The sequence below is a fragment of the Crocuta crocuta genome, unplaced genomic scaffold (genome assembly GCF_008692635.1).
Source record: "Crocuta crocuta isolate KB4526 unplaced genomic scaffold, BGI_CrCroc_1.0 scaffold139, whole genome shotgun sequence".
Classification (NCBI taxonomy): domain Eukaryota; kingdom Metazoa; phylum Chordata; class Mammalia; order Carnivora; family Hyaenidae; genus Crocuta; species Crocuta crocuta.
In genome coordinates, this window is record NW_027533258.1 from 7,907,591 (window position 1) to 7,918,090 (window position 10,500).

At 49.5% G+C, this 10,500-nt stretch overlaps 1 protein-coding gene across 1 annotated transcript in view; it reads left to right on the forward strand.

The window, feature by feature from the left end:
* The window catches only part of LOC144217062 (myosin-13), a 66,646-nt gene that overhangs the window by 16,757 nt on the left and 39,389 nt on the right, over positions 1 to 10,500 (forward strand). The window contains exons 4-13 of the mRNA XM_077746533.1: positions 124 to 340; positions 2,000 to 2,143; positions 2,229 to 2,385; positions 4,368 to 4,395; positions 4,485 to 4,596; positions 5,317 to 5,409; positions 7,638 to 7,701; positions 7,794 to 7,892; positions 8,002 to 8,105; positions 9,794 to 9,932. Of these exons, the coding sequence (XP_077602659.1) occupies positions 137 to 340; positions 2,000 to 2,143; positions 2,229 to 2,385; positions 4,368 to 4,395; positions 4,485 to 4,596; positions 5,317 to 5,409; positions 7,638 to 7,701; positions 7,794 to 7,892; positions 8,002 to 8,105; positions 9,794 to 9,932 (1,144 nt within the window). The 5' untranslated portion in view covers positions 124 to 136. The remainder of the gene's footprint in view (positions 1 to 123; positions 341 to 1,999; positions 2,144 to 2,228; positions 2,386 to 4,367; positions 4,396 to 4,484; positions 4,597 to 5,316; positions 5,410 to 7,637; positions 7,702 to 7,793; positions 7,893 to 8,001; positions 8,106 to 9,793; positions 9,933 to 10,500) is intronic.

Here is a 10,500-nt window from a genome sequence, read left to right on the forward strand (position 1 = left end):
CCTAGATTAATCCCAGGAGCTTTTGATCTGGCCGCCCTGTCTGGATGAAAATAGCAGGGTGGGGCCCTTCAGACTCAGGAGTCACCCATGCCCCAGACTCAGCCATCTCCCTGGTCTTCCCAGCCCCGCTGCAGTCATGAGTTCTGATGCCGAGATGGCCATTTTTGGAGAGGCAGCTCCCTACCTGCGGAAGCCAGAGAAGGAGAGAATCGAGGCACAAAACCGCCCATTTGATTCTAAGAAAGCCTGCTTTGCAGTGGACGATAAGGAAATGTACGTGAAAGGTATGATCCAGAGCAGGGAAAATGACAAAGTCACGGTCAAGACCCTGGATGACCGGGTAAGTGTTGATCTCAGACGTCCTTGAAAATGTGGGCATCCTCAGGCACCTTTGGCGTGGAATATTAGAAATCGCATGCTAGTCCCTAGCGATCTGAAGATGAAACATAACTTATGTTTATCTATCCCGTAGTGAAGTGACATTTGCAACCACCTTCATTCCTGCTTCTTTCGTTTTTCCAGGACGTGGGCTCTGAGAGTTTTTGTGATGGTTGCTTTGGAGAAAGGGGAAGGTTGGGGTAGCAGAGGTCAGACCATTTAAGGGAAAGATTGGGCCTGGTGGTTGCTGGGTAGGCCAAGCAAACATCATTCCCTAGGCCGCAGAGTGACTTACAGAAGAAACACTGGACGTGATGCCTAGCTTACTGTAGAGAATTACCGGGCATCATTCAGTTCAGTGTTCACTGGACACCCACCACGTCTGGCGTCTGTCACTTTGTAAATAGAAGCAAATCTCACAACCTGCCTTCCCAAAGTTTACCATCTAGGGTAGGAATCAAGATGTGACTGGCAGGTATGACTCTCAGTTCACAAACTCAGGCATATGAGGCAGATCTTTATTTTATTTATTGTTTGTTGATTGAACTTAACCTCTGACTTCAGCCTCTTTTCACTGAGCTGGGAATAAATTTTCTTAAGTCATTCCCAGGAGCCCCTCCTATGATTGAGCCTCGTTTTTGGAACCTTAGGCAGTGACACGCTGAGGATCTTACTGCCTCCCTGAACAATTTGCTAAGAAACAAGTGCCAGTATCTAAAGGTTCAGAATGCACAGACTTTTCCAGCTCCCCTTATACTGTCTTGGGTATCTCTTTAGAACAGAGCAGTGGGGCAAATGAGTCTCCCTTCCTCAAGAGATTTGGCCCATACCAACAAATCCCCGCCTTTTTGTCTTTTCACTAAAACCCTCAAAGCTTTTCTAAGTACTTAGGCTTTGGGAAGCCAGAAGCCAGAGAGCTTTATAGGCTCTTGCTCTTTTCTTCCCTATTTTCTACCTCTCCTGAGTAACGGAGTGCAAAGTTAGCTGTATGCTCAAATGGAGAAAATGCACCGAAGGGACTATTACTATTAAGTAATAGTCTCAGAAATATATAGTTTAACCACGGACCATGGTGTAAATGTATTAGAGCAGAGCTGCAAGGAATGATGGAAGCCTAGAAAAGATGAGGAAACAAGAAACAGGTCACAAGAGAGGTGTTCCTTGAGCTAAACCTTGAGGGTTTCTGAACATAATTTCAATGAAGGTATTTGAGACCAAGGAACCCATGTACTCAGTACAGCAGGGTACTGAGGTGGAAATGCACAGAATACATTGGAATACTTCTTTCCAGCCTTTGTCTCATATCAGCACTCACAGCAGATGGGTTAAAAAGAGGCTACCTGCCGTGGCCTTGGCCTTCCTGAGTCCCATTTGGACCCTAAGGGCTGAATGGCTCTATTGCTGTGCATACCTGTGACTCATTCCCAGCACACGATGACATGCTGACAGGGGGCATCAGACCAGAACTGGTTATGCAGTTTGACCAGAATCAAGGATAGTTATTCGTGGTAATGGGGTGATGACACTGCAGTATCTCACTACTTCCCCCACACCAGGTAGAGTGGGGGTACAGGTCATTGGCTCTCCTACTCATCACGTGCTTTTTTCCCTAAACCCCCAGACACTCACCCTGAACAGTGACCAGGTCTTCCCCATGAACCCTCCCAAATTTGACAAGATCGAGGACATGGCCATGATGACGCACCTGCACGAGCCTGCCGTGCTGTACAACCTCAAAGAGCGTTACGCAGCCTGGATGATCTACGTGAGTGCCCTGCGGCATCTCCTTATTCTGCCCCTCTCTCTGGGTAGCGACCAGATCCACATGCTGCCTTTTCTGGATTTCTCAGACCTACTCGGGCCTCTTCTGCGTCACCATCAACCCCTACAAGTGGCTGCCGGTGTACAACCCCGAGGTGGTGGCCGCCTACCGAGGCAAGAAGCGCCAGGAGGCCCCGCCCCACATCTTCTCCATCTCCGACAACGCCTATCAGTTCATGCTGACGGGTGAGTGATTTCTTCAATCCATATTTTTTGCAAATAGTTTTTAGTTCCTTATTCAAACACTTTAACTGGACTGGTTCTTAGCTACCTATTCAAGCCCTTCGATCATCTGGATGGGGTGATGGTCAAAGTGACCTTGGGAGACTCTGATGACTTCGTGATAATTTCAGTGTCTTCCATTAGCAGCCATGGTGCCTAGGCCGGTGCCGATGACTGACGCCGCGCTGCGCACATGCTTATTTGGGGGAACACAGAACACAGGGAGATATCCTGTCCCTACCTCCAAAGAACCCCCTAACATGAACATGCGTAGAAGAGACTATTAGTGGCCACTAGAATGCAAAGTTGGAGAAATGGGCATAGCAATGTCTCTGCACTGTTTTCCTCCCCAGATTCAGGCTCCTCTCTCTCTCCTCTAAATTTCCAGGAGGGTACAGGACATAGAGATGTGGCTATACCATCATGCCACCATGTTTTTCTGTCACTTTGACCTGTGCCACTTTCACCTGACTCAATTTGGTGCAGACTTAAAAAGTAGAAGCAAGCCTCTGAGATCTGAAGACCCTGAAAGTCATCTCCTAGACCTCATGTTGTCCAAACCTCAGCCCTTCCTCTCTCACACTCAGTCCTAGACATTACTGCACACTTCATATCTGTCTGCAAATCAACTGAAGTTACATCTGTTAAAAAGAAGATCGATAGCACTATTTTTTTTTATTTGGGGCTGGAGGGTTTTTTTAAAAATGTTTTAATATTTATTCAATTTTGAGAGAGGAACAGAGAGAGAGAGTATGAGCAAGGAAAGGACAGAGAGAGAGGGAGACCCGGAATCCGAAGACAGGCTCCAGGCTCTGAGGTGTCAGCACAGAGCCCAACACGGGGGTTGAACCCATGACCTGTGAGATCTTGACCTGAGCCAAAGTCGGACACTCAACAGCCTGAGCCACCCAGGCACCCCTTATTTATTTACTTTGAGAGAGAGAGAGAGATACTCTTAAGAGTGTGGATTCTACTGAGTGTGGAATCTGACTCAGGACTCAAAGCCACAAACCATGAGATGATGACCTGAGATGAAATCAGAAGTCGGACATTTAACCGACGGAGCCCCCCAAGTGCCCCCAATAGCACTATTTGTATGAGTTTCTAGGGCTGCTGTGGCAAAATACCATAGAACGGGCTGGCTTACACACCAGAAATTATTGTCCCAAAGTCTTGAGGTGGGAAATCCCAGGCTGGGGTATCAGCGTGGTTGGCTCCTTCCAAGGGCAGAGACAGTATCCGTCCCCTGCCTCTCTTGCAGTTTCTGGAGGTTTCCTGGCTGTCTTTGGGGTTCCTTGGCTTGTAGAAGCATCACTCTGCTCATACATCTGCCTTCACATGGTGTTCTCCCTGAGTGGATGATAAGGACCCCAATCGTATTGGATTAGGGTCTCACCCACTCCAGTGCGACCTCATCTTCACTAATAGCTCCTACAAAGACCCAGTTTTCAAATAAGGTCATATTCTGAGGTCCTGGGGGTAAGGATCTCAACACAGCCATTTGCAGGGGACACAACTCAACTCATAAACGACTATAAACAGGAAACCGAGATGGCTTTCCGCGAGTACAGAGCAAAGGTAAAAGAAAATCTCAGTGACAACCAATCAGTGTCCGTAGACTCTAATGAGAAGCCGTGCCTTCCCACAAACCCTGAGTCTGAGACTTGTTCTTTGCTGAGAAATTGCCAGCAAGCAAGGAGTTAAAGACCTGTGACCACATAACTTCCACACTGTGGGGTTCACGGTTCGCTGGCCCTGCCGACCGAGGCCCTGCATCTGGGAAATCTGCACAGACTGTCTCGAGGGGGATCGGACGCGCCCCGGCGCCCCACTGCTAGCCCACGGCCGAGCCACGTGAGCCCCCGCCACCCCCAGCGTTGCCCTGCTCGTTTGCATTCCAGCATTTGCTGTTTCTTCATTTCCTTTTCTTCCCTCTGCATTTCCAGATCGAGACAATCAGTCCATCCTCATCACGTGAGTAACCTGTGTTTGCACCACGAGGACTTGGGAGCCAGAGCCGCCCCTTCCCACTCCTCTGCCTCATGTACTTTTAAATCCGGCAGCGGAGAATCCGGGGCGGGGAAGACGGTGAACACCAAGCGCGTCATCCAGTACTTTGCAACAATTGCGGTCACTGGAGACAAAAAGAAGGAGCAGCAGCCGGGCAAGATGCAGGCAAGCAGCTCTCCCGTCAGCAGGTTTGCTGGCATAAGCTGTGCTTAAAGAGTGGGTGAGCACCAAGTATAGGCACTGCCTGGGGTCTGGTCCTAAGGGTGCCTGGTGGGGCAGGGCAGGACGTGGCTCCACCTGGTGGATGTGGGTGGTAGCACCGGCTCCATCTGTAAAAGCCAGGGACCCGTGAGCAACTCCACTCTTCTCCAGGAGGGATGGTTGAGCCCAGGGGGCTCTCAAAACACAGGTGAGCGCACATCAGAGTCACCAGGAGGGCTTTGAGAACTACTGTTTCTATTGTATGATCTCTTGGGTCACTTTAATTGCTCAATTCTATTTGTACTTCTGAATCCAAATCTCTCTATTAGTTGGGTCCCGATGCATGCAGTGGCGGGTATATGCATTCTACAAATCCACGCTTTATAATGAAGTGTTATCAGATAAGAGAGGCAGTCTGAAAAACCAAGATGAAGCCTGGAATCTGGTGTGACCAGAGTCCTGTTGATGCTGTATGACCAGACCGTCTCCTGGACGGGATCTGGAAGCCTCCCCGAGGTGGTAGGAGCGGGGCTGTGGGTTCCTTCTCACATCTGCACTGGCCACCGGGCTGGTCCGCATCTCTCCTTGGACCCTACCCAGAGCATACACACTTTCAAGTCACCAGGGGGCTCCTTCAGGGGACAATCCAAAGTCCTCCCTTTGTCTCTTCTTGTTTATTATTAGGGGACCCTGGAAGATCAAATCATCCAGGCCAACCCCCTGCTGGAGGCCTTTGGAAACGCCAAGACCGTGAGGAACGACAACTCCTCGAGATTTGTAAGACCCGGTCCAATTTTCCACTACCCCTCACCCCGGAACCAAACCCTCTCCTCAAATGCTGGATGTTAAAAAATGCCACATAAATTAGAATATAGCCAGCCCTATTCTACCCTCACGTGACTCAGATCCCCCTGCCCCGCTGGTGTATTCTGATACACTCAAGAATGTGTTGGCTCATTCTTGGCAGAGGGAGGATTGAACTGTCCTTTCCTAACCAGACCACAACCCCTCAGAGCATCCTGAAGTTACAGCGATTCAAATTCCACAAGTAGAGAACAATTCTTTTATGCTAAAATTGGCCTCTCAAGGTGGAGACATCTTTTTAGGAGCAGGGTGCAGAGGGAGAGAGAGAACCTTAAGCAGGCTCCACGCTCAGCATAGAGCCTGACGCGGGGCTCGATCCCCCAAACTGTGAGATCATGACCTGAGCCGATACCAAGAGTCAGATGCTTAACCTACTGAGCCACCCAGGCACCCCTTGAGGTAGAAACATTTTAAAGTGCTGAAGTCCATTGAACAAATCGTTGGCTTATTAGCCACGCAAACCTTAGTGTGAGTTAAGCGAGCAGCTTTGAATCCCTCCAAGTCAGAAGGCAGTGGGAAAAGGAAAAGTCCTGGGAAGGCAGGAGAGCTCAAAACCTGGGAATAAGTTGATGTTGAAGGTACTGAAGGATATGGTCCATCCTTCAACATTTCACTTAAGATTAGCTCAGCCAAAGAGGCACGGACTTCCTCCATCAGCAAATAAACAACCAGTCCTCTACCTAATCTCACTGTACCACAAGGTGAGCAAATACCACGAGGTGAAGCCCTCACATATGCCTGAGGTTGCAAAAGTACATCAGGACTTCACACATCTCAGGAGCTGGATAATCTCAAGCTTGTATTCTATTGTTACTTCTCAAAGATAACATGGTCACCAATGAGAAAGTAGATGTAGCCGTCAAGGACTGTGGCTGTGAGCCCTGACCTACCTTCCTTCTTTCCCTGGGCCCTCTGTGCATTGCCCATTTGCACATGTCTTCCCAGGGCATAACTAAAAACTCCTGCTTGTAGGGGATCTGGGTGCGTGTTACACAGCAGAGATATAGTACATAAACTGGCACCAAGTCACTTTTCGCACTAACCTGGTGCCAGGAGGAAGACAATGCCCTTAGATACTCCCTATGGCCACTCCTGTTTACTTAGTCTTTAGACTTTTTCTCTTAGCCCTGACCCAGAAGTCACAATCACCCTGGTTATTTTGTCTACCTTCTACCCACCCACCAAACATCTACAGGCTAAAACTTCCATCATCTCCCACCGAGCAGCGAACAATATGGAAGACCAACGCCTATGTCCACTGACCCTACACCAACTCTTCTCAAGCTTCATTCAGAAAATATATCGGGGCACCCGGGTGCTTCAGTCAGTTAAGCATCCGATTCTTGGTATTGGCTCAGGTCACGATCTCACGGTTCGTGGGATTGAGCTCCACATCGGGCTCTGCGCTGATAGCGTGGAGCCCACTTGGGACTCTCTCTCTCCCTCTCTCTCTCAAAATAAATAAATAAGCTCAAAAAAAGAAGACAATATTGAGAATATTACTGAGTAATGACTACATTCCTGACTATGGGTGAATAAGCAAGGCAACATTTTTGCCCGCAAATTTGCTCATGGAGTGGTAGAGCCCAATCGCTCGTAAAATTTCACCTCTTGCTTCCCTTACAAAGGGGAAGAACTCAGACTCTGAATGTGTATTTGAGGAGCCAGAGAGCCTGACGTGAGCTGGGAGCTAGGTTTGCCCGTAGTAAGCAGTAAGGGAAACCAAAGGAAGAAACCTCAGAAGGGAAAAAGGTCAGCAAGATAGTGAGTCCAGAGAGTCCCATCAAAGATGTCATGAAGTGTTTGGGAACCCGGGTACCAGAGAGCAGGTTAAAAACCAAGGGGACAGTCTAGAGTGAGGTGGTCTCAAGCGGAGGTTGGAGGGGCCGCTGCAGGTGTCCTCAGAGCTGGAGGAGCAGGGCCAGATGCTTTGGGTAGAACTAGCTGAGTCTGGGCGGACCCAGCATGGGGACACTGGATGCCGGGCAGACAGAGAAGAGAAAAGTCCTCTGCGTCTGTCATCACTGTCTCCGTGACCCTACACTTCCCAGCTGTGGCTGGGAAGTAGCGCCTAGCGAAGGCCAGTCACAGTACCGTATAAATGAAATAACCGTGACGTTTGTCCACCTGCTGTTGGACAGGGCAAATTCATTCGGATTCATTTCGGAGCCACGGGAAAGCTGGCATCTGCGGACATTGAAACCTGTGAGTCAGGGGCACCCCACTGGGCACCGCGGGATTTGACCACAGAGGCATCTCCCGGGAACCTGAAATCACATGATTTCCTGTTACCTTAGATCTCTTAGAAAAATCCAGAGTGACATTTCAGTTGTCCAGTGAGAGGAGCTATCACATTTTTTACCAAATCATGTCAAACAAGAAGCCAGAACTAATCGGTAAGCGCTCAGAGGTTCCTGCTCTCATCTTCCAAACCAGTCACGTTGGAAAAACACCCAGCATACAGGGTGCGCGAGATGCTGACGGGACCTCCTTCGTGTTTCGCAGACTTGCTCCTCATTTCAACCAATCCCTTTGACTTCCCCTTCGTGAGCCAAGGAGAGGTCACCGTGGCCAGCATCGACGACAGTGAAGAGCTTCTGGCGACTGATGTAAGCATCTTCTTTCCTCGCTTCCTCCTCTCTTTCAGCGTGGAATTCCTGAGCTTGTGAGCAGAGAGGCATCCTAGCAATCGGACGAGAAGCGGGGCCCCGGGGATGCTAGGCGATCAGACCCAAGATCTCAGAGATCGAGATGTCACGACAATTCATCCAGGTTACACCCCTACCCACCCAGCACCACCTCAGAAGATCCTGTGGGGGATCCGGAACGTGCTCCCAAACAGGACCTCCACTCCATTCTCCAGCACTTGAGTAGATTTTTGCACGTATAAGGCTTTGAAAGGTTTTCTCAGGTTACAAAACCATCTGCACGGTTCTTTAAGAAAAAGTTTTAAGACACAGCCAAGTGTGAAGCAGGAAAAACAGCCCAGTCTGCAGCAGACACTCCACTCCTGAGGCTACCTGCCTGCTCAGACTCACGTTCAACTCTCACATCCTTAGTGCACCCATCAGCCCCTCCCCTCCCCCTACCCCTGGCCGTTAGCTTTGGGAAGCGTTTCCAAGGTTAATAACTAGAATAATAATAACTAAGTGCATTGAGCACTTCCATGAGCTAGGAACTGAGATAAGGGCTTTGTCCACACTATCTTGTTTACACCCCCCACCCCAAGAACCTGATATAGATATGACTATTACCTCCAATTCACAAAGGTGGAAGGGAGTCTTAGGGGAAAAAAAACCACACAATTTGCTCATAAATGTCAGACTGTTTGAAGTCAGATCTGCCCAACCCCAGGACTTGCATCTTTTTTAATTAATTGCATTTTTAACGGACGGACATCATCTCTGGGCAATCCGTCTCCACCACTGTCGACTCTGCCATCACAGGAGCCACAGAAGCTGGTGGAAAGGGGTCTTGTCCAACAGCCCAGGGGCACTGCCCAGTGCCCAGCTCCTTGGCTTTCATTTTGTGACATTTCCAGGTGACGCTAATTGTTTTAAGACAAGAGGAGAATTTTCTTGGACAAATAAACTTTAGTTAGCTCAAGCCTAGCCGTATATATTTTTAACAAGTTTCAGCCCCTACCAACAGATAGGACGGAAATTTTGAGTTAATGACAGAGGCAAGATCTCCAGCCCCCGAGAAAAGGTCTCTTAGGTGATTCTTTTCTTTTTATGGGTTTTATTTCGTTTTGAGGGAGAGGGAGGAGCAGACAGAGACACAGAATCTGAAGCAGGCTCCAGGCTCTGAGCTGTCAGCACAGAGCCCGACACAGGGCTCGAACCCACAAACCGTGAGATCTTGACCTGAGCCGAAGTTGGACGCTTAAACGACTGAGCTACCCAGGCACCCCAAGAAATGGATTTTAAATCAAATAAATATACATATTTTTTAAATCAAATATATGTATATATATTTTTTTTTTTTTGAGAGAAAGAACAATCAGGAGAGGGGCAGAGAGAGAGGGAGAGACTAAACAGGCCCCCCACTGTCAGTGCAAAGCTTGAACTCACAAAACCGTGAGATCATGACCTGAGTTGAAGTCAAGAGGAAGACACTTAACCGATGGAGCCACCCAGGCATCACAAAGAAATGGCTTTTAACCTCTAACATAACACACCCCACCTGCCATCCACTTCTTCGGGCAGATGCCATCTCACAGGCTGTACAGAAAGGGTGAGGTCTTCACCAGGGACAACAGAGTCTCGGTGACAACTGTCCTTTTTCTAACTCCCAGAATGCCATCGACATCCTGGGCTTCAGCTTAGAGGAGAAAGTCGGGATCTACAAGCTGACGGGCGCTGTGATGCATTATGGGAACATGAAGTTCAAGCAGAAGCAGCGGGAAGAGCAGGCGGAGCCGGATGGCACGGAAGGTAACTGCACCTGGGCACATGACCCCACACCTGCGTTTGTGTGTGGACGTAGGTTCATCCCGAGAGCTGCTCCCCGGGAGTCACACGCCCTGAATTCGGGGCCTCCAAAGCTCATTGTACTTACGCTGGGGAAGTGCACTGACTGTCAAGGAATCCCATAGTCGAGAATCCTTGAAAACCAACAGCCATCACTCTCGTGAGTGAGTGACCGCCGTCCACACCACCACCGCTCGCTATCACAGCTCACCAGCTGTTTTAGTGTAGACATGTCTAAGAGGATAAGGTTCCGTGAACTTCACCTTCTCTCTGTGCGCGCCATGATTGACGTGCAGCACCCTGTCCTAAGCGCCTGAGCCTAAGACAAGGTGAGGCGTTTTCCTCGTCTCGTTGCCTTGAATTCCACTCTGACATCTGTTGAACTTGAACCCCGAGCCACGGACTGGTGTGTACATCTCCGTGCGCCCTGTGACTCTCACCTGGATGATCTCCCATCCCCCTCCTGGAGACAGAGCAGAGGGCAGTGGGAGGGGCTCACAGCAGCAGCCCCCCCCCCCCCCCCCCCCCCCCC